Source organism: Anser cygnoides, chromosome 6 (assembly GCF_040182565.1).
Source record: "Anser cygnoides isolate HZ-2024a breed goose chromosome 6, Taihu_goose_T2T_genome, whole genome shotgun sequence".
In the NCBI taxonomy this organism is placed as follows: Eukaryota; Metazoa; Chordata; class Aves; order Anseriformes; family Anatidae; genus Anser; species Anser cygnoides.
This window is the reverse complement of record NC_089878.1, coordinates 10,691,559-10,715,261: the sequence shown is the minus strand read 5'-3', so window position 1 is coordinate 10,715,261 and position 23,703 is coordinate 10,691,559. Positions and strand designations below refer to the sequence as shown.

The window sequence follows — 23,703 nt, the reverse complement described above, 5'->3', positions numbered from 1 at the left end:
CTCAGCTCTGGACATCAATGAGAACTGAATTTAATAAACAAAACATGCTACAAAACCGAGGTTTCTTGCTCTCTCTCTGACCCTATTCAGGAAACAACATTTATCTCGCCTGCTGATAGCAAAAGGGCTGAGGTATTTGCAGAGCGTGGGCTTCTGCAACCTGTTCTTTACACACTTATACAACTTACCTGTTGACTTGCAAGAGAAAGGTCATTTTCCAGCCTAAGACCCAAAGCCTCCGTAGAAGATGATGGGGACTGAAATGAATTTCAATGGGATCTGGAGCTCAGTGCCCAGTTCCCGCTGATTTTTTTTTTATTATTTCTTATTTTTTTAGCAAAAGTTGAGCTGCACTTTGGAAAGCCTCCCATGTTTTTATAGAAAATAAACAAAGTGCACGGCAACTCTTGCGCTGAAGGGTTTGGTCTGAACAAACTGTTGCAGAACAGGGAGAGCCGGCGGCCCGAGTAAACCCATGCCAAGGTACACACCATCATGCAAAAGCCAGCCCGTGGGATATTATCATTTTGTACCTCTATGTGTTATGTAAAGCCACCTGAGGTGCTCCTCAGCCTTGTGCTCCCTTCTGTGATGTAGGGGAAATTAACCAGGCTGAGGGACTCATGCACCAAGTTAGGTACTGGTCACCTCGTGTCAATCCCAGCTCTTCTGCCTAAACCTGGCCAAGAGGATAGTGCAAATATTGCAGAATAGCCTTTGGTTAAGTGTAAGGATGGTGAATGTAAGAAATTCGACAACTTGAAACATGAAAGCCAGCAGTAATTGTTTCCCCAGAGGTCCAAGCTCAGGCTGGTCATTCTGTCCATCTTTGCAGGAAACACCCTGTCTTTCGTGCATGTGCAGACTGACAAACTGGATTTCAGTTACCAAAATGAAGAGAGTAATTTGCCTTTTCTAATTTGCATAGAAATTACCAGGGAGAAACGCACCTTTTCCTTCTGGTTTGCCTGGATTTGGGCTTCCTTGCTGTGCTGGCAGGAGAAGGAAGCCTGGCTCAGTTTGTCTTGCAGCAGGGCTTTGGCTGTGCCCCAGAGATGGGCAGTAGAGGATGCACCACCTGGAACACAGGTACAGCATGCACTCGCTCTGCTATTTCCATCACAACATTCAGATATTCCTCAGTTCCTATTAACATGGCTCTGTCCTATTTAAAAAATATCTTTAGGCTTTAAGAGAGGAAAAGCTGCTCGTACCTGTGCAGCAGATATGGTGGGACCTTCCTGTATAAAGGCAAGAACAAAGATGGGGAAAGAAGCACACACAAAAATCTCCAAACTAAACTCTTTGCAAGCTTTGGGTGAATTAAAGTCACTGACACTGGCAGGAGAGAGGCTCCTGGGCAGTGTTTGCATTTGGGGTGTTTGAAAACATGAGACTAAATTGAGGAGACACTCAGATCCTGAAAGCCGTGCAGACACAGGGGACATCCCTCCACCCCCTAGCTGCCGTTCAGCTGGGTTTCAGCCTCCCGTACACCCCCCAGCTCCCCTGAGCAGATGTTTTCGACAGGTCTCGGGTGCCACCAGTGACCCAAATCCTGCCTGCACCCGGTGAAACCTGCAAGCACCCAGCTGGGAAGCAGTGGCTGTAGGACAGCGGAGCGAACACCAGATGCCACTGTTCCCCTAGCCGTGCCGTGGGAAACCATCTGTACGGTGCGGGGAAAAATTTCCCAACCTTTTCTTGGGTGCACGAAGTCTCTCAAGCCTGGGAGTACTGGCTTTCTGAGAAAAGCTGGGGGTTGGATGTTCGATAGTTGCTCTGGCCGTTTCCAGGAGCTGGTGGGAGCCCACCTCCTTCGGAGGTTCCCAGGGCTGGCGACAGGGTCTCTGCTTCTGCCTGGAAGTGATGTTAACTGATATTTCAACTGGAAAGGAAAAAAAAAAAAAAAAAAAAAAGACATTTTCCATCTGTCTATAAGCCACAGACAGGTGTCACCTGCGTGTCCTCTTCCTAGGCCATAGGGGTCACAGACACGACCAGCCCAGTTCATACAACAACCTGGAACAGATACCATCGGGTATGAATCAGGGCAGCTTCTCTGAACTCAAGGAAGAGACCCAGACCTATAATGACCCACAGCCAAAGCTTCCCTTCCCCAGCCTCCCTTTGCTTATTTCAGCCCCTGCTGGCATCGCTCAGGCTGTCGAGCAAACCTGGGCAAACAAACGCCTGTGGCTAATGGTCAGCCAGTGGCTGAGCAAAGTATTTTGGTTTTGTGGGTCACAACGAGCAGCACTGCAGGGCTCCCATCCTCTCAATCAAAGCCAGGAATTATGTACAAGGCAACCAGCAGCCGAAATAGAGACCAGCTAGAAACAAATTCAATTTACAGACCAGCGTGACAGTGCACACGTGGTTTCTTCTTTGTATTGCACATTTGACTAGGACACACATTATGAATCGGGCAGGATAAGAAGAAAAACTGAGCTGTGAGCTTAGCACAGGCAGAAGGTGGCAGTGCAGGTGTTTGGGAAAGGCTGAGCAGCAGCAGGCGGAGGAGGTGGGAGGCAGGAGTCAGCCTTTCCACCCTGCTCGCGAGGGATGTAAATCACGCCCGCACTTCTGATAAGTAATGAGAATGGACATGGGAAAGAAAACTGTCGTCTACTAAATTTCAGACATAGGAAAAATTACCATTTCAAACCCCTCAGTTTCAATCATTTCTAACGTTAGAAATTCCAACACTTACATACTTTTCCTGGAGGGAAAGCCTGTACTTTTCTAATCTAATGAGGATCAGTAATGCTGAGTGACTTACCACAAAATAGCTCTCCAAAAGTATTTCTTTGAAGACAAACAACCATTTTTTTTTTTTTTTTGCTCGGGGAGTCCTTGTTATGCAAGTTATGGCTTACTGAAAGCATTTCCTTGGCTTACAAATTGCAAACCTTGCGGAGGGAGCTGCCCTTGCACAAGGAGGCCGTGGAGAAATCTGCTCACTGGCCTCTGCTGAGTGCCCTGCGCAAAGACCTGCATGGCCAAAAGCTTGTCTGGTTTTACTATCAGCTGATCTCATGCAAAGTCCTACCTCCCCCCATAAACTTTATCCTTATCCTTCAATAACAACAGTTATTTTCTCAAAGTAATAGATTCCGTTGACTATTTTGTCATATTTGGGTTAGGAAAGGAAGACACCATCGAGGCTGTGGGCACCCTTGGTAAGGTGGGATCCCAGCAGCATTAAAAAAATAAAGAGATTTAGGCAGCCAAACTAGCAAGAGCCATAGCAGAGCAGCAAACAGAGGCAAATAGGCACAGCCCAGCCGCTGCCCAAGGAAAGGGAAGGGAATTTGGCAGGTGGAGAAGGTTGTGTGCAATGGGTACAGCGTCGGTGCCAAAATGGGTTTTGATGGTGCTGCAGGGTGCGTCATCTGAGGAGCATCAGTGGGATGAAATGTGTTTGTGTACGCCTGGATAACCGTCGTTAAAATAAAGTCTGCTCGGTAGAAGTTCACTGGCAGATCAGAAAGAAGAAACACTGATGAGACGATGTGCTACCACAAGTTTATCCCTCTGAGAGTGGCAACTTTATATCTGCAAAGCTACTGGGACGCTTCCCCTTGGCTTCGGCAGGGCTTGAGTCAGACTGCAGAGACACAAACACCAGGGCAAGCCCAGACGCTTCTGAAGTCAAAAACAAAACTTCTGCCAACTGCCCATCCAGTCCTCTTCGGCATCAAAGTCTCAAAAATAACAAGGATGGCTCCTGAAGAGATTTCCACAAGCAGCGAGAGGACCTGTGCCTGCCTGATGGAAGGAAATAAAGCCCACACATTTCTTGTAGCGTAGGGATCACGAGGGAAATTCGGGACAGAGGAGGTCATCTTGGCCAACACCCCCCTCTGAAATAATCTCTCCCTTTTGAAGATGGTGTGAACAGTTTGTATGGAAAACATGAAAGGGAAGGAAGGGAAAGGAACAGCATTATTTGCTGATGGGGTTTGGAAATTTGGTTTCCATTCCCAGAGCTGCCCCATCTCTGTCTGCCCATCGGGTTATCCCGGTGCCGGATGGGGAGGGCGTTCAGACCTACTGGGGCCGATGGCAAAGTGGTGTTGCTTCATTGAGGGAATTGTCAAGAGTCTGATATTTCTTCGTCTGTCTTCCAGCAAAACTTTGTATCTCACAACCGTTCACAAGCCTATTATCCAAAACACTCCGCTATAATAGTTTCAAGATGCTTTGATTCAGTTTTGACATTTTTTTTAATGCTCTCCAGCTTTTTAGTGTAAGCCGGATAAAGCATTGTTTCTACCCAGAAAATAGAACTTCGAATTTAGATCACAGCAGTGCCTTTTGAACATTTTCTTTGAATTCAGGGGAATACCTATTCCTCCTGCAAGCAGTTTCAGCTCTGAAAACTCTTATTTTCCAGGCAGATGATCAGTAAGTTTAGTTTAAAATCCCCCCCATCCAATACTTAAATCTTTGGTGTGAGCTCCCTAGCAAAGTGTGCCGCATGGCAGCCAGTAATACCCGGATTACTTCTCGAGTGAAACTTGCTTCAAAACATGAGGGAAGGGCACCTTTTAATCTCTGAGGCCACGTTGAAGCGAGATCACCCAGAGAGACTGCAGCCCTGCACAGGATGTGTGCAGGCATGCCGAGGAATTTGGCTTGCCTGCAGTTTATCTGTCCCGATTGAACACAGATGCAGCCCCTTGCCTCCATCGCACAGTTAACGTACAGCGACTGGCCCTGAACTAATCAGGCGCAGTTTTACAGGGTGATTTGGCCATAGCTTGCCCAACTGCATGGAAAATTGTTTCACTTTTCCTTCCCACCTCGTTGGACAAGATGCATCCCCGAAATTACCCGAGTTTGGGTAACCACGCGTTCGGGGTCGGTTCTCTGCAGCCTGCGACAAAAGAGGGGAATTACAGGAGGTGCAAAGCACCAAACTGGCTCACGCTCTGGTTCTGCTCTCCAGAAGGGACGGAGCTTCCCCAGGGGATGTGCGAACACACCGGGAGCAGTGACCAGCTTAGGAAGCCCACCCAATATTAAACCTGCCTCTTGCTCAACTATGTGAAGAGTCGTGCTGGACCTGTGCACCACCGTTCCCGTGCTGGGGGCTTAATTACAGCTTCCTGACGAACACGCCAGGTGCTTGGTGAATGTGCAGCCCGGTCCCCGGCAGGACATCTCTGATGAAACGGGTATGCCAACCTTCCTGTGCTGTTGCAAACCAGGGGAAATCAAGCCCTGTGGCCCCTCCACTGCGGCCACCAGGTCTCCAGGAAGCTCGATCCAGCCTGGACACACTTCAGAAATGAAATACAGCGGCATCCTCTCGCTATTACCCACTCCTCATGCAGCAGGGGCACTAAAAAGCCTGATTGCAAGAGATTGCACGGCTCTAGGACCAGCTGCGCACATCCAGCCCTCCTGTTCCTGAGCCAGCACAAACCCTGCTAGACAGACAGCAGACGAGCAGGAAGCCTTGGTGCAGTTTCTGCTCCTGGAACCACAAATAGTGCTTAGTAATGTTAATTCCTCTTTACATTATGTGCTATTTAAGCTCCCAAGAAGTCCAACAGTAACGTGTGCTTCACACTCCTCCTGTGGAGCATCTGCAGGCTCAGGGCAGCTCTCTCCTCCAACCCCAGCCTTAATTTTCCTTAGCACTGACAGTTTACATTACCAGTTATAAAAACCGAGGCCTGTTTTTCAACCCATCGCCTATTTTCAAATCCTTTCCTGACATTTTATTACACCTATTTCGTGTTACGTTCACCACGACACATTTTCTGCCTTTGAGCCTAACCCCTCGCACCTCCCCATTTCCTAGTTTTTATTGCTGCAAACCTGCAGGTTTTAGGAGTCAACAGGGTGGCATGGGGCTGACGGGGACCAGGAGCACCCGACGTCAGCGATTACCAGGATTTTCCAATATTTCGAGCAAGATGTAACCATGAAACCATGCGAGCTGACAGTAGGCAAGCCTACAGCTTCACCGCAAAATCTGCGGTGCCGGCACAACTGGCGGCCCGGGACTGACTCCCACCCGCCGCAGCAAGCAGAAAGACTTGCTAGAGATAACAAAATTCTTTCCTTGTGTAAGGTTTCATGCAAATAGAGCACTGGCTTCAGCAGGGAGAACTCAAGGCTCAAGTCTGGGAGGGCTGAGCAGCCTCGAAGTACAAATAAACACATTTCTCAGCGCTGAATAAGGGTTATCCAGAAGAGAAAAGTGGTCCACCACCACCCCACTCTGCATTCCTGTGCTTGCAGCCTCTTTTTGGAAATGTTATTTGCAATTTTTTCCCCATTTCTGTCGCATTAAGGTCTGGCTACACTTGGTGAGCTGGCATTGGGTAAAGGAAGCCTTGAAGGAGGGAGCAAAAGTGGAAATAGGCTTGCTCGGAGAGGGATGTTGCAATCCTGATGTCGTGAACTGTTTAACAGTGGGCTTCCCTTTGCCCAGCTGCAGCTACAAGGATCAGAATTACCCTGCAGGGTAATCACCTCCTAACACGCACAAGGCCATAGCACATCCATTTGTCCTACAATCTTCCACGGAAACGTGGGGTTACATGCAGGGAACAGCAAACCGTGGGTAAAGAGGAGGTCAGCACGGCTATCTGCGGCAGAGCTGTACGCACACCTGACTGAAGCAGTTTATCTTCTTGCTAGCTGCATGCCCAACGCTGTTTTTTGCTTGGATTCCTTTCCGAGCCACCAGGGATGGTAGTTTAGTGGGACGTCAGTGCAGCACACCTGGGCTGCATCCCTGGGGCAAACCGAGCACCATCACTCACGGCAGGCAGCATCCTCGAGATGCTCCTGCACTTCCAAATCTCTGGGAGCAGAAATGGGATGCAGAAAAACCCAAACCCTTGAGTAGTCAGGTTTTCAGGATGCCATCCCATCGGGCTCCTTCCCTCTCAGTGGCTTTGGTGGGATCAGCCTTCTGACCGAGCACAAGAGGAGGGGTCCGTGCCATGCTGGAGGCTCACATAAATCACCGCAGCCCCGCCGGCTCCAGGTGTCTCGGGACACGGCCCTGAGCACGACATCTGTATGGTTTCTTCCACCCCCAGCTATCTGGGAATGATTTGTGTTCTTTGAAGACACAGAGCTGATTTCAGCCCGGGAAAGGGCAGCGGGAGCTGCTGACCCGTTTCCTGGGTGGAAACGTGATGCACGACAGCGAGGAGCAAAGGGCATCTGCTCCGGCTCTGGGGTATGAGTCTTCAGCCAGCAAGGGGAGGGCAGCAAACACGTACATCCCTAGTTAGCAGCTTTTCAGTTTGACTGAATTTACAGCTCTCCTTGTAGCTTTTTTCAATGGTTTCCCACCCAGGAAAAGACAGATGCGATGTTTTCTGCTTGCGGTTGGAGAACATCAGGGGGCGCAACCAGTTTCTGCCATTTCAGTCCAGGCTTTTATTTGGCTTTACTCTTCTGTAGGACCACGTGTCTGCTCTGAAAGGAGAGGAGAAGTCCTTGCCAGGTGGAGGGGAGCACTTAGACAACATAGTGTGATGGAAGAGCTGAAAGACACCCGGGAGCCTACGTTTGCCCACCCTGGAGCATGTCGATCTCTCCACGTAAGACTTGGGGAAGGAGATAGCACAGCTGTCTCCTCCTGCCCTTACAGGCACCATCCCCTCCTGAGTTGGTATTATTCTGTGCAAAAGACCCTACAAAATGCTGGTTTCAGGTTCTCTCTTCCTATTTGTATTCCTCCTGCGTGCTCCTCTGAAACATGTTTTAATTCTCCCCGTTCCCCAACCTCATTTCAGCTGGTGGTGCTGGAAGGTATTTAAAGTTACAGCCGTGCTCCCGTGGGTCACCATGAAAGAAATTAGGAAAAAAAAAAAAGGGGGAAAAAAAACACAGAAAGAAAGCCCGTGCCTGTCTGATGCACAGCAATGCTTATATTTCAATTACAGAGAGCGAGAGGCCAGACTCAACAGAGAGTCTGGGACAGGGGAAAGGAAGAATTATGTTGGAAAGCCAGACGCCGCGGCCATAAAAAGGTGGCTGCCTGTAGCGGCTGACCCGGTTAGCGAGGCAGACAGGTGGCAGCCACGCTTCCCGCACGAACGGCGAGCCAGCGTGGCCGGGCAGGCTGATTTACACCACCCAGGGGCTCCTCCAGCAGGGCAGGGATGACCCCCAGCCCTGAAATAAAACACATGCCAGAAAATCACTGCCTCCTCTCTATCTCCCGGGCTTGGATCAGGGCTCTGCTGCTCCCCAGCACCATTTCCGTGCTCCTTTCTTCCTTGAGATGATGTTTGCCTCCTGCATTTATGGCCTTATGCATTTGGGGCTGGTGTTTGCCTCCCTGTTGGCAGACCTTGCCCGCAGGAATGAAGGAGCTCGCTGTGCTTTCCACCAGCACAGACCTATGCTGATAAGCCAGGTTGCCTGCTCCGAGCCGCAGCCCGGGCTGGGCAGAGCTCCTTTCTCAAATACAAGGCTTTTGTGGGATTTTATGAATGAGGCTGGGCAGGGCTTCGGGCAACGGAGGTGACACGGTGCAGCTGCCTCCCCTGGGGAGGCGGAGGACGAGATAAACAGCCTGGCTGGCTCCTGGAGGCCACTTCTCCAATTACCCAATGTTTTCCTCCGGGCTCTGGTCACCACGTCTCATAAATCCCTTTGCTATTTGGCTCCCGAGCGCTGATGGAGCAGGAACAGGCGTCCAGCGATGCGCCCTGTGCCGGGCTAACAAGGGACTGTTTGAAAGGAGCTCTGAGCAGGATGACGTCAAGCAAGAAACCTCTGGGAGGATGTTGCAAGCCGGGCTTTAAAGGCAGGGTTTGTTTAGGAACATCAGGCTTCAGCTGGATCCACTGATACTGGGCACGCCAGGGAGACATCCCAATTACCGGGCAGAACTGAGTAAGAGACTTTCAGGCTGCGGGTACCTTCTGGTGAGCAGTACATAAACATCCTGCCCTGCTCAGCAGGGAGGGATGGAGAAACCTCTCCGCCTCATGTGCTCTGTCTGAGCTCAGAGGTCCCCCAAGAGCACAGACAGCTGTGCCTCTTCCTTCACCTGGGGCTGGCAGAAAGCTGGCAGAGGCTGAGAATAGAGGGTATGTGTTGGAGAGGGTCTGGCCGTGCCCCTCGCCAGCCCCTGCATGTGTACATCTACGATCTTGATGGTCTTTTCCAACCTTAATGATCGTATGATCTCCTTTAGCTGAGCTACGTGAGATTGCACCGAGGTCCTAGGGAGGTGGTCAGGCTTGGTGTACTGAAGTCAGCAGGAGAGACATCAGCATTTGGGAAGGTGAAGCACTTCAGAAACAAATCCTGCCAGACATCAGGGACCACCAGGGAATGGCACATGGCCTCCTGAATTCCCAGCTTGTGGCTTGGATCTGCCTATATTAAAAATAAGGCTTCAAAAGAGATTTAATTCACTCTGCTCCCGCCTGTCCTTGGACAAGCTTTTCCCATAGGAGCTGGGGCCACTTTGGTCTTTGTCCAGAGGCTGTCCCTCAGAGTGGGGGATGCTTTAATTCCTCTGATTTGCTGCTCTCAGCTCACATCAGAAGCCCCACGTCTGGATGCTGTATCAAACAGTGAACAGCTTGGTGCTTTTAGGAGGCGAGACAGATGCAGTCAGGCTTTTTATCTTCCAGGGCCTCCAAATTGCTGGATTTGTATTTTATTTCAATGATCTCTCAATTGCTAGTCATTACACAGAGCAAAAGAACAGCCACATTTGGATAACTTTTCGCTTGGCCAAAGCCCGTGCTTAAATACAATTCCTGTCTCCCAGCGACCCATGGTGGGGGTTATTTTCCAGCCTGAAACCTCGAGAAGTCGAGTTGAGCTGGAAATGATTTGTGCTACTCTACGTGCCGAGAGCTGAGAGTGGGACTTCGGGTGGCTGTGAGTTTCCTTCACCCATCAGTGAATCACCAACCTGTAGAAAGGAGAAAAGAGAAATAGAAATGGGCTCCCACGCCCGGCTCTCCCCGTCAGCGCCAGCTGCTGACAGCCTCTCCGAGCAGTTTCACTTCATGCCACAGCGCTCCATCTGCAGCTGCAGTCCACCAACTGGCTCTTTGGGAGCTCGCTGACCTTATAAAGCATGATTTGGTTTTGTTTAAGGAAACAACCCCGACTGTTTGGAAGATGCTTTGATCCTAAATAGCGTTTTGAAGCCACAGGGCCGGGTGAGGCTATGAAATGATCTGCTGGTGAGTCACAGCACCGCTTTCGGGGCTATCCATTTTGTCAAGCAGCATACCTGATTCTCTTGCTCCTCATCAAATATTTGCTGTCTGTCTGAGCTTATAAAGGCGACTTCACAGCCGAAGCAAACGCCTGCCTTGACAGTGGTCCATCCCTCCGCTGCCGGCTCCTCTTGCACACATGCACACGCGCACTTTGCGGAGGAGACGTGCATAAAGCCAGCAGACAAAGGCAGTAATCAAAGTTGCACGCAAAGCAAAAGAGATGACCAACAAATGCCATTAGCTTCCAGGAAACAGCAAGCTTTCAGAGGCCAAATCACCCTCGGTGAGAGCTAGCCCAGCTCCATTAAATTCAACAGACGCTGTTACACTTCAGTGAAGTAGGTCTTTTAGGGTTTATTTGAGGTTAACTGCCCAAATCCCTGGCTTACAGACCTCTTTATGTCCAAGATAACAAATGGGAAGGCAAATAAGAGCTCAGAAAGAAGCCGTGCTAGCGACTGGTTGCCTGCCCTCTGGCTCGCTGTATTTGCTGACAGCACAGCTATGCGAAGCATTCGGCTCGACGCGCAGCGTGGCCATCCTGCTTTTATTTAAGGACACCACCTCACTCCCCTGTGTTTGCTTTTTGGGGACTTTGCCTAGCTGCCAGGTAGGGATATCCACATCGAGTAAACAAGTGCTATCTGCACTTTTCCCGGTATAAACAAAGGCTGGGCTTTGTCCTCACCACGAGGATGCTGCAGTAAGAAAAGAAAACAAAAAAGCTAACACTTACCTTTCAGTGAGTAGGATTCTCCTAAAATAAATAAAAGGATGTTTAAAAATGAACGTTAAAGCTGTGGAGCAACCTAAGCTATTACATTAGCAATTGCTTAGTCCCAGGCCAGCCCTAGCCATCCTCTGGTGGCAGGGGATGTGGCTCTGTGGGAAGATGGAGCCTGAGCAGATGTTAATGCCCCTGGAGCTCCTGACCCTATAAATGTTTAGTCCCTTGTTCAGCTGCTCTCACCAAAGCCAGGCTCAAAGCTTGTGCTCAAGTGCCTGTGACCCAGACTTTAAATCATTAACCGTACGGATTGGTAATGGGAAAAGGAAAAGAAAAGATTGTGGGGGGAGGAAGGAGGAAAATGCCTTTAAAGACTAGGAGCTGGACAAAACAATGCTGATTTTAGTCATGGCCCTGAGATCAGCAATAAAAGAGATCTGGATCTCAAAAGATTACACGCATTGGGTGTAAGCTGTTGGGAAGCAGAAATTGTGTGCTAATAACACGAGGATGGCAGACTGATGGAGAGGCCACTGGCATTTGGATGCCTCCTCTTGGCATGTCCTTTCTTATTACTTCCATTCTCCAAGAGGCAAATTTACTTAGCTCTGCCCCAAATGAGCCTTGGGGAACCCCAGACCTCCAGATTCACAAACGCAGGCTGCGATTCGACGTCGAACGCAGAGCAGTCCTGGGCACTGAGCTCTCGAAGATGTGAGTTAACTGGAGAAAGTCCAAGAGGGAACATTAAGAAAGGCCAGAAGACACAATTTATGAGGAAAGAGTGAAAGAATGAAGGTTGTTTAGTCTAGAAGATGGATGATTACGCCCTTCAACTACATACAGGACAAAGAATGGATTAATCCTTCCTCAGCAGTCATGGTAGACAGTCAGAGTAGTAATAGGCTTACATTGCACCAGGGATGATTTTGGTTACACGTTAAGCAACACTTTCCTCTGCTTACTCTCCAAGACTGCCTGCTGAGTCTGCATCTATGGATTTTTATTTATTTACTTATTTAAGATTATATATAAAAATATGTATATTTTTTTTAAAGTCAGGTCTTAGATTGATTTGCATCCAGTGGGGGTGAGGGGTCATTTTTATGATTTTTTGATAGAACAAGTGCAGCCATCACTTACCATGGAAAGAGTCTTCACGCAGAAGGGAGTTTGGGGATCAGAGCCCATTCTGTTACCTTGGAGCACAATATGGTTCTCTGCAAGATAAGAAAAAGCCCCAAACTCTGCTGGATGCCTCAGGAGAGACGCTGTGGTGCATCTCCCGAAGGCACAGCACAACGTCACAGCTGCAATAAGAGCTCAGGTACCATTTCTTGCACCACAGGATCACGAGCACCTCCCTGGGCTCGGTTAGTCAAGTGCCCTATTGCTTTTCTCTCCCTTAATAAAAATAAATAAAGATTCAACATTTGGTGAAAAGCTATCACCGGCTTTCACATCAATTTATCACCATCACTGCACCTACAAAAAGGCTGGTACACCCCAGAACACCACACGAGCATCACCTGGAAAGCAGGAGAGCCTGCTCCAAATTATTCCTCTCCTAGCAGGCAGGGGTTTGGGTTTAGGATTGTTTTTCCCTTGTGCAAGTGGCCTTTTCCCCTCCCTGCCATGCCAGACGCCCTCACATCCTACTCCTCCCATTTTAGCCACCGGTCACAGCAATTTGGGAATACAGATCCTGTCCCAGCCTCTGAGGCAGAAGAACAGGGACTGTAAAAATAGCCACTGATGCGATGTGCTGCCAAGAGGAAGCTTTCACAGGGAGAGTTAAAAGTGTAAAATGGAGGGTTTCTATCTCCATTCTTCCCCAGCAGCCCCTGGAAATCTTGCTTAGACCCCTGCAGCACATTAAGTACTAAACCCCGTTATCCTCACAGCATCTGAGCCCCAAATTTCACTCTGATACTCAAATATTGGGACACTCAGGGCAGGGGAAGGCAGCTGGGGAGGTGGTGGGAAGAGAAGGAGGCCATGGAGGGGAAAGCAGAACAATAGTTATTTATTTTGATTTTAAAACCCAAAATTTCTAGTTTGTTTATTCTGCATTCTAAGGAGAGAACACAGATTCCCAGAAAAAGGGTCTGGGAAAAAGAGGCTCCCATGTCTCCTTCAGCCCATGAAAGAATAGGACCACAGTGTTTATTTGAATAAAAGAATATTAAAGAAAAAAAAAAATCCAACATCCCCACAACAGCCATTCACATGTGCAGCTGCACACAGCCACTGGTACATGCTTGGTCTGTGTGTCGCCTTCATCTCGGATTCACCACCACAACCTCATTGAGGGCAGACGTGTGAGGGAGTTGGGAAACAAATGAAAAACCATCCTACCTGCCAACCCCACTGGCTCAGCCCAGATGAATCCACAGTTTAGGAGTTAAAGAGGATGTCTCTCCTCAGCCACTCCATCACTGCTGTCGGTTACACGAATTCGTTCGGTTTTCAGGCTGGCAGACTGTCTGAGGACATGATTACACACCTGAAGCACACGCCAGCACTTGCTGGGGTACCCCCCACCCTTTTGTCATTCGCAAAGCACTCCCAGTGATCACAAAGCGTGCCCTGAGGAGCGAGGCGAGTGGCTTAACACATAGTAATACTTGGGTTCTTCTGGTCTCCGTTTGCCAGACAGTAGCGTTGTATTTTCAGGCTTTGAATCCGCAATTATGACAGCTAGGGTTTTATTAGCTTTTTTCACTTCTTCAGTCTCTCCTCGAGGACCTCAAGCACAAAATAACACAAGAGGTGCAAGAGCTGGAGACACTGCCAGAGAGAAGAATTTGCATCCTGCTGGTCTCTGCTCTTGGAATTGCAAGGGGATGTGCACTCAAGAAAAAGGAGGGTTTTTCAGCCTGAATCCATGCTCCTCTTTGTGAGAAAACTCTTGCCTCTGCCTGGGGCAGGGGAAGAGATGAAGCCACCCTGCAGGAGTGGGGCTGCAGAGGGCTCTGATAAAGCACTGCTCTGCTTCACAGTCCCTGAAAGCACAGCCACGCCAAAAAGAGCCTGACTCCCAGGATGGCAGAGGGGGGAAAGAAAGGGAAAGTATTAAAAATAAAAGAGCCATTCAAATATTAAAGAAGCAATAAAATGCAGTGCACACGTTTGTACTTACTGCAAATAATTCAAAGCGTAAGGCAGACGTCAGCCTGGATGAGCACTGTGGGGCTGCACGGCACAATGCCTCATGCCACTAGACCTACCAGGGAATCTGGATAGAGCAGAATTAAATTTTTAGCATTTCTCCTGCTTGGATTTTAACCAGAGCAACAGCTTAACTTGTTGCTGTCCTGCAGCTGCGTTATGAAATGCCAGACACCAGTCTGATGCCTAGACTAGGGGAGAAACAGCCTTTTCTGCTCAAAACTTAGACCGGAGAAGTCTGATCTGGCACTGCCGCAGTAGGAGAAGAGAGCCCACATTCAGCAGAAAATCACCCCTGAAAGCAGGCTTATTGCAAATACTGGAGAAGGAATCCTGCCTGCAATTATTCGTGTGCAGATACCTGGCACACCAAGCTCGCTGGAACAAGAAGTCTTCTATAATCTGGCTGATGTCGGTGGAGCAGAGGCTGAAATGCCCCGCTGCTGCCCAGGGAAGGTGCGTTTCCCCAGGGAATGGTGATGGCAGGGATGCCATGACAGCCTCGGCGTGTGGGCCAGTTCCTTGCCGGCTTTGGGCTAACCCAGGCCACCTCTCCATGGTGAGGTCGGAGAGCACACAGCTTTGCAGAGGGACTGGGTTAGATGCGAGATGCTGCCACAGAGGAGATGGAGTCCAAGGCTGGCACTAGAGAGACTTGACATGGAAAATATGTCAGGGAGGAAATCTGGATGGAAAACCACCTGAAATAGATACACATGCCCTGAGGGCTGCACAGGGTAACTCCCGAAGTCCGACCCTATCTCTTTGCCTGGCTGGAGTCAGCTCAGGAGCCGTTCTCAGGAAATCGCAGGAGCTGGGCACAGATGGTGAGGTCTGAGTTCCTCTCATCCATCCCAAGCACTGATGTATTCTCCAGACATATTTTGCAATCTCCACTTGCTGCAATATTCCTGGGACGTGGATCATCCCCACGCTTCACAGAGAGGCTTCCCGGCGTCAACTCCAGCTACCCAGGAGGGAGGTGACCACAGGTCATGTGTCACACTTCTTCCACCCCTCTGCACCTTGAATTTAACGCTCTTGGTGGACATTGGAGATTTTGGTGGTGCTTTGCCAGGCACAGCCACTAACCAACCCTGTCCCAGCTCTGCTCCTCTCACCATTTCTCTGATTCATTTGCAGGAATTACTGAGGCTTAGGGAGTGTCTGTTGGTGTCAGAGCCCTGCTCCCAGTTCCCATTTAGGGTCAGTAAGACATTATTAGGTCAAATTTTCATTCTCACCATGGGGCTGAAGGCAGGCAGAGAATCACATACCAATAGGTGCAAAGAGCTTGTTTTTTTTCTTTTTATTCCATCCAGGCTGACATCCACTTGTGTGGGTTTGTTTCATGAGCTGATTCTCAGCTGGTATGTTATTGGGAGAAGCAAGGAACAACTCATAATTCTGTTTTAAATCCAGGTATTTCCACTCAACGAGCAATCTGGCCTCCGAGATCTACTGTAATAATAAAAGTATGCATTTCATACCAGTAACTTGTGGTGAAAATAAACGGACAATGAACTTGTCTCAGCGTTAGTAATGTCTAAATATATTTAACCTTACACTAGGAGACTGTTGAAAGAATTTCTGGTATGCAAAATGCTGTTAAGTAGAAAAGGAGCATACTGAAATTTGCTATCTGGTAGTCAACTTGGAATACACAAGAGAGTAAACTGACCCAAAGATGTAGAGAGAGCCTCTGGCTGGGCTGGTGGATGTTGGGTGGGTAGGTCCGTTGATGCTTCTCCCTTCATTGCACATTCTTCCCGTCTGCATCTGATGTTGGTCACTCATACAGGAGCGATGCTGGGAAAGATGAACTTGTGCTCTGAGCCACCAGAGATGTCCTTGCCTTTGGTAAACAACAATAATCAGGCTGGGCTTTTATTGACTTCCTCTACACTTGCATGCTTCCTTTCTAATGAAGTAAGCATTACAGAAATGGCTTTAGGAAATAAAATGTAAGGAGCAGCCTTTTCTTGTTTTCTGGCAGCAAAAACACCAAACAAAGCATGAGAAAATTCTCTTGCTCTGTGGTTCCATGTATCTTTCAAAATGGTTCTCCCACTCTGGAGAAATCCACTCTAAGCTGGATTTGCCCTATGAACTTCCCTATCTTCCTCCCTCCTCCCCCAACACATTTACACATTGATGCCTACCTACGTGTGGAAGACCTCTGTGGAAACAAAAGCTGTGGGCTTCTCCTCTGGGGAAAGCAGGGGTTTGTTTTCTTTTTTTTAATGCTGAACTTCTTACCTCTTGTCTATCGGAGAGATTTCACATCCTGCTGACTAGACCCTTCATAGACTGATTCAAGCCCAAGAGACAACCCTGACTACATCTGAATGATGACAGCACGAATTCAGGACTGTGCACAAGATTTTCCCCCCTTGAAAAGTTTCCATCCGGTGTGATTAATCAAATATTTGCTTTTCCTCTGAGCAGATAACAATGGTGAACTTACAAACTTCAGCCATGTAGTACCCACAAACTCCTATCTCCTTCTTCTACTTATCTCAGGAGTGCAAAGGCCAAGTGATTTCTCCCATTCCAACCAGACCCAGGCTCTCAGCTTCCATCCCGGCTGCAGTCCTGGTGTTTTAGTCTTTGTTTTGGACTCGCTTGATTTAGAGAACAAGGGAGAAGAAAACAAGTGAGAAAAGGGTCAGTCAGGAACAAAAATGAACCCGAATCGGTAAAAGTAAGTGGTCCAGCCCCAACACTGGTCTCTCTGCAATGAAGGATTTAACCCATAGACCTTTAATGCGCCTGGTCACACCAATTTCTGGCACCCTGCATGGAAGCTGCCACTTACAAGAGGCAGTTCCAACCCCCCCAATTAACTGGACAAACTACACACCCAACTTCTACCATCCCTGAGACATCAAGTGCAGTTTCAGTCTCTCAGAGAACTTGTGGACCTTGGAACACGAGGTCAAACCTCCAACGCCTTTGCCTTCAACAGAGAAGCAGCAGCAAGATGCGAGTCTGCACGCCCCGAAGCACAGAAGGGGATAGCTGGAGATGCTGGCAATAATGAGGAAAGCACAGCTTGGCACAGGGACAAGCTATCGCTGCTTCTTGCTCTCCCTAACAATTTTCAGATGGAGGCCACCGGGCCAGGGAGGCTGCTGGAGGAGCGATACCACGAGGATCCGCAGCCTTAGGATGACCTCGAGAAATGGAATCGCTTCAGGAAACAGAGCTATGAGAAAAAGATCAGCTGAAAAAAAATACAGTGGAAAATATGTATCACTTGGCTTAATTTTAGTTTTGAAAGTAGGGGAAGAGCCTTAAGTTTCTCACTCCTGCATCTTGTTTTTTCTTAAGCCTTCATGACAGAGGGAAGATTGCTTCTGCCTGGCAGGACAGTTGGACATCTTTAAGGCAAAGAAGTCTTAATGGCAACCTCTTCTCCCCTTGAACTCATTTGAAATTGCCCTTTCTTGGGCACTGACACTGAATGGAAAGGAGACAACAAGAACAGGTCCTTTCCATGAGCCACAAGCAGGAGGAGTCAGAGCCAGGGAGGACAGGATCAGGAGTATGCAGAGGGCGGATTTAGGAAAGCAGATGAGCTGGAGAAATTGGTAGAGAGAGTCAGAGTAGAGAAGCATCCTCTGTGTTCAGAGAGTCAGGAAGCTCCTCTGGGGAAGCAGGCTTACCAGCAGCCTCTTGTGATATTTATTTTCCCACCCTGAATCCTTGGGTTCCCCCTTCGAGGCTTAGCACACCCAGGACTCTCCTTCCTCCCCATGTATCCCTCTGACTTGTCTTTGTCCACTGGAGAAGATTCCTCAAACACAGTCACCTACCTCAGGTCTCTCTTTTTTTGGAGAAAGCTGCTGGGAAAGAGGATATGCAGCTGGTAAGTCCAGGTGGCTTACTGGGGAGATGCTCTGTGCCTTTGAGCAGTGCCCGTGAATCCTATATATACCCACTGCACAAATGTTGGAGAAGGCAGAGGTGTTCCTGAGCAGCTCTTCAGCCATCTTTCCCCACTACATCTGTTCCTAGAATTAGTCACAGCACAATCTATTCATCTTTGGAATAATGTTATGAGTGGGTATTGCTGGAAGCCACTTTCATCCTTGATGACCATGAAGGAACTTGCTCCAAAATCTCACTAAGGCCTGCCTGGCATTGAGGGGGAGACGTGCGATTTCCTACTCTGCCAACTAAATTTTTCCTTCTATTCTCATTTAATCTGAAATAACGTCATCTGCGTAGCATAGATACAGGAGAAAAATACAAAGCGAGAGCTACATGCTGGAAACAGAACAGGAGAATCAGCCAAGAACAATAATTTACAATAATACTTCTTACTTCACACGTCTTACCCCAATGCATGAAAAGCATGACGGAAAAGGAGAGCTTACATTGTTTCCCTCTCACAAAAATCCTTACTTTCACAAACACTAACAGGCCTGGCTCCTGGTAGACGTGCCCTGTCGAAAGCTCCCTGTATCCTCAAGAGAGAAACCTCCTGTTTAGAGCTTGTTTTTCTGTCTCCCAAAAGAGAGAAACAGAGCAAACGCTGCCAGCCACCGCTGTCCCAAGGGGCACATGGGTGTGCTGGCAAGGCAGGGGCTGCTACACTGCTTCTTCCAGGAGAATAGATGTTCTTCTAGCTTCCCTCACTCAGACATGCCCTTGAACATCTCACAAGACTGAATGAGATCATTAGACACAGAGAACATGATTCAGAGCCTGTCCTCAAGGTTTTTTTTGTTTTGTTTTGTTTTTTGCTTTTCTTTGCACATTTCCCCGCTCCATACAACAGGGGAAAGGATGCTATGACATGTTAGCTCTCCACAAACAGGAGGTCCTTCTCCTCATTCTCCTGTGGGTACAAAGGACATTTCTTTAAAGAAACTGAAAGAAAAAGAGTCGGCAATGAGATACTCTAGAAGCAGGCACAGCTCTACTGGAATTGCTGCAGATAAATCAACACACAGAAAGCCAGAGTCAGGGAAAATCCCATTAATTTCTATTTACATCCCTTCAGAACTTGCCCCTCAAAGTTTTAATCACTAAACCTAGTTTTAAGGAGCCATGTATTATGGAATCCCACTCTTTTATCACCATGAAATGACATAGCTGGAATTTGGTTTGTTTGTACATAAACTCAACCGCAAAAATAAATGCAGTGGGAACTGCCCACATCTCTTGCATATGGAAATCTGTGTTTAAGAACAAGAACACCCACACAGCTAATTGTCATGAGATGAGTTCCTTGTTGTTTCTTGGTTGCACTCACAATGGGAACACTGTTCGGTGATACAGTATTTTAAGCCTCACATCCTGCAATTTGCATGGTATTTTCATTTGCATTTCTAGTCTCACTGAAGCTTGAAAAGTCAATTTTGGAGGGATATTAATAGTTTGTTGATTCACATTCTAGTCCTTGATGACATCCTCATCAGAGCTGATGGGGAAGAAGAAAGTGTATAAGCTACATCTCTTAAGGGGCTTAAGAAAAGCCCTGTGTCAAATCCATGTTGCACTCATGGCAGAACTAAGTGGCTGTTTTTAATCTAACCTCTTTCACTCAGAAACTGTTTTACCTTCTCAGGTAGGAGCTGCCATGATTTTGCCAGCCAAACCTCACGGTAATTTTGCCAGATGCCCCTGGTGCCAAGTCTAAAGGTACCACAGGCATGGCAGAGAGTTTTTCCCTGCTTCCCAGGTCAGTGCCATCCCTGGATCCTCTAGGACTGTGCTGGAATAAGCTCCTTGGGCAGAGATCTGTCACCACATGCAGCAGCTGATCACTGCAGGTACCTCACAGCCTGTCATTACCAGTAGCATCTACTGGCAGAGACCCCTACAGTCTCTGCGGGAGGGCAAAGCTTTTGTTATTCCTCATATTTTATAGGGGAAGAAGAACTGAGCAAGTTAATCACGGAAATCTGTGATAAAGAAAGAGACTCAACATGATCTCTCTGTTTTCTGCTGCTCCTAAACCAAGGGTCAAGCCTAGAAATGCTGCATGGGGCGAGGTTCCCAGAAAGGATTTTCCACCAAAAGAAATTCTTAACAAGGATTTCATAACTAGTTTCTTCATTTGCTCTTACATACTGCAGTAGCACACGAGGAAACACAAGGTCTTACCTATTAGCTGCTGTAGGCTGAACTGCGAGTCTTTTGTCCGCTTTGCCTCTTTGGCCACAGGGAAGGCAGCAGTGAACAGGGCCAGCACCTTCTGAACAGCTGTACCTCGGGCTGAGCGTGCACGCTTGGACAAGAGTCACCTAGAAGCGGGCTCCCTAAGAGGTTATTATTAGAAACAGCTGTGGGATCAGCCCAGCAGTGGCTCACGTGCATTCAGCTGTGCTCGGCTACGAGCAGGGCGAGCTTGGAGAAGTGCGGCCTTCCTCATGAAGGTGGGCTGGGGCCGTGACGTTTGGCAGCTGGGTTGGGCACGGTGGGAGCAGGGACTTCCCTCCCCAGCCACACACCGAGCCAGAACGGGAAGATACATCCCATCCTCACCTCCTCGGCATCCAAGCCCTCGACCACGTTCCTCCGCAGGAGGAAGAGGAGGGTAGTATCAGCACTCATGCTCGCTGACAGCCCTTCACATTCAGCTCTCCCCAGGGAGCAGCAAAATACCGCTTCAGGAAGCAAAACACATTTTTTCCAGAGTGATGATGAATGGGAGGGACAGGTTCTTCCCAGCCAAATACTAGCTGACCCCCCAGTCCTGTAACACGCAGCTCGGGAGGATTGCAGCGGGATGCAGCTGGCTGGATGAACGCCGCCCACCAGAGACGGCAGCGTTTGTGCCTGCATCAAGCACCGAACGCCACCTGGGACGCTCTGCAAGCCTCCTCATGTCCCACACATGCTACTGGGAGGTCACATTAGGCACGAGGGGTTGGGTGAGAATGTGCTTTTCATGCTCTGCTGACTGGGAAACACGGGATCTGCTCTCACCAGTGCGAAACGTGTAGTAGCACGCGTTGGGCCCGACCACCGCCATTTTGGTTGACCCCCGGCATCACGCACAGGCTGATGCAGAGCCTGTGGCCGGAACAAAGCCTCCTGTGGGTTGCATTAAATACTCACCGTATTAAATACTGGTCCACAGCCCAAGGCAAATAGGGGGTGTAAGGGGAGGAGGAGGAGGAGGAGGAGGAGACAGCAGCTCCGAAAGGCCACTGGTGCAGCTCCCGGGACTTGCATTCAAGGGCTCGTAACCAGAGGTTGGGTCTTTGTTGACTGCTGGCCACACGTGCACCTCTTACAGGGGACAGCTAGGTCACAACCTCTACTCGAGTGGCTCAGTACCTCTGCCAAGAGACCTGTGAGACAGCAGCAGAGGAAAACCCCAAACACACAGCTATTTGACTCTCTCAGATGCTCCTGTGTCATCCCACACACAGAGGAGAGTTGGTGGCCTCTGGACCTCAGGGGCCGTGACAGCTCCCCATAATGTTTTCCATGCCTTGACCCTTCTGGCTAGCATTACCCCATGCTTAGGTAGCAAAGCCAACATTAACAACTCACAGGGTGGCTATAAAGCCAGGAGGAGGTCGCAGAGATACTGGCATCGCTTGCTAAGCCCCCCGGGAGCTCCGAGCCAAAGGAGCTAGAAGCAGCTAAACTGAGCAGAGGCGTCTTTTTGTTTTGCAAACTGCGGCAGTTGCCAGCTCTCCCTTACCTGCTAAACCCATCTCAGGCATGTGGAAAAGCATTTGGGAATGAGATCACGGCATCTGCTGCTGCTGCTGGCCTCATCTTCTAGCCTAAACGGCAAGCTGAAGCCAGCTCCCCCAGGAGCAGGGCCTGCATAGGGCCAGCAAGGCTTGGCCAAATATCTCCAAGGGCTTCTATGCCCCAGCACGATGGCTGGGCTGCCAGCAGGAGGTGCTGTGAGGAGAGGGCTTCACTCCTCGAGCTCCCTGCGGTCTCGCTGAGGATCGCACAGATTGTCTGTGGTGACAACCAGCCACGTCTCGCTTCTTTTTTTCTTCTTTATGACACACAGCACACCTGGGTGTAACAGGTCCTTCAGAGACTGGCAGCAAGGGAGAAGGAAGCTCGGTTTGAGACCATCTCTAGGATCAGATCATACTTAGACATGCGGAGAGGAAAACAAAACAACAACAAAAACAAAACACCCCCCACAATAGTGGCAAACATTTGTCCCCAGTTGCAAACGCACAGAACAATTTGGAATCACTTCAAGAATAGGAGCGAACATTTTTTTTTCCTTTGATTTCTTCAGGTTTCTATTCAGTTTGAGGAAAAAAATGCGTTTATAATGGGCTGTGATAAAGGCCTGATGGGTGGGATACTATGAGATGCTGTGGAGCATGGAAAGGGTCTTTAGATTTGCTCTGCTTCAGCACTGGTCTCTGCTAAAAGTATGCTTAAGGGATGTGGCAGAGGAGTACGCTCCTGGAAGTTACCATGCCTGTTGTCCATGCAATACTTTATAACTCCTTGCTACCACCTCCCTACTGAAACCTAGTTCAAGGCACCTGATTCAGAGCATGTGAAAATTATTAGAGGTGTCAACAGAACACAGGTCACTGGGAGAAGAGGCACGTGATGACCACAAGGAGCCCAAGCTAAGTACCACATCGGCTTCTCAAAAACAGGACAGGGACTCCCAGGTGGGCTTTGCTTTTGTTTTCTCCCTGCTTGTCTACCAGGAGCATCTCCTTCAAAGATCAGGATCTATTTTATTTGAGGACAGAGGAAGCATCATGTTGCAGCAGCTTGAAATACACACACAAGCTTTTCACAATAAACTGTCCCCAGCCCCATCAGCAAGCTCTTGTCAGAAACTAATTCGGCAAAACTTTGTCTAGCCACCAAATACGATGAAGCAACTGTCGTAAGTTTCAGGCCACATCCCAAGGTCACAGCAGGGCTTGTGGTGAACAGGGCAGGCAGGGATCCAACCTTCCAGAAAAAAACAAGGCACCCTTTTGTGAACCCGGCCCCTGGGGCTTCTCTTTGTCATACAAGAGTAATTATTTTGCATATCTCACCTCCGTATAAGCTTGATGGCTGCAATTCCTTGCATCCATTGCACATCCCAGACACAGGTATTGTATCAGGCTGTGGCTGATCCTGCCCAGGAGCAAGGTTATCAAAAGGCCATTAATACAAATGCATTACTAGAAAGAAGGCAGTAAATAAAACAGAGATGGCCCCTTTAATTATGCACAGGCAGTAATTAAACCGTGTTCTGAACCAATTAATGACTTGCTTCAAGGACAAAGCAAAACGGTCTGTTTACAGCTTGAAATGATGTTTTTGCTGCTTCGAAAACAAAAACAAAGCCTAAACAACCGAAGATCAAACAGCCCTGTCAAGGCCCAAACTCGTTTCCAGGAAATCCTGTGTTCTTCTCACCAAGATGCGGTGATTCATGGTGGTGTCTCGCTAAACAGCCTGAAGTCGGGTGCTCTCATTTGCTCCACATTGACAAGTTCTTATATTTTTTGTCCAAATTCGCAGGTGCCCAGAGCCAAAATAAGCTGTGGAGTGTCAGACAATAATACAAATTCAAGATTTATTATGGTGTTAGTATTATTTTAGCACTTTGGAGGC

At 48.6% G+C, this 23,703-nt stretch overlaps 1 protein-coding gene across 1 annotated transcript in view; it reads right to left on the bottom strand.

The window, feature by feature from the left end:
• The window catches only part of LOC106034489 (uncharacterized), a 115,651-nt gene that overhangs the window by 5,724 nt on the left and 86,224 nt on the right, over nt 1-23,703 (bottom strand). Inside the window, exons 12-18 of the mRNA XM_066999647.1 lie at nt 23,506-23,630; nt 23,139-23,220; nt 15,812-23,049; nt 12,103-12,179; nt 1,699-1,888; nt 1,215-1,241; nt 951-1,078 (exon numbers count right to left, since the gene is read on the bottom strand). Coding sequence (XP_066855748.1) covers nt 951-1,078; nt 1,215-1,241; nt 1,699-1,888; nt 12,103-12,179; nt 15,812-15,887 — 498 coding nt within the window. The 5' untranslated portion in view covers nt 15,888-23,049; nt 23,139-23,220; nt 23,506-23,630. The remainder of the gene's footprint in view (nt 1-950; nt 1,079-1,214; nt 1,242-1,698; nt 1,889-12,102; nt 12,180-15,811; nt 23,050-23,138; nt 23,221-23,505; nt 23,631-23,703) is intronic.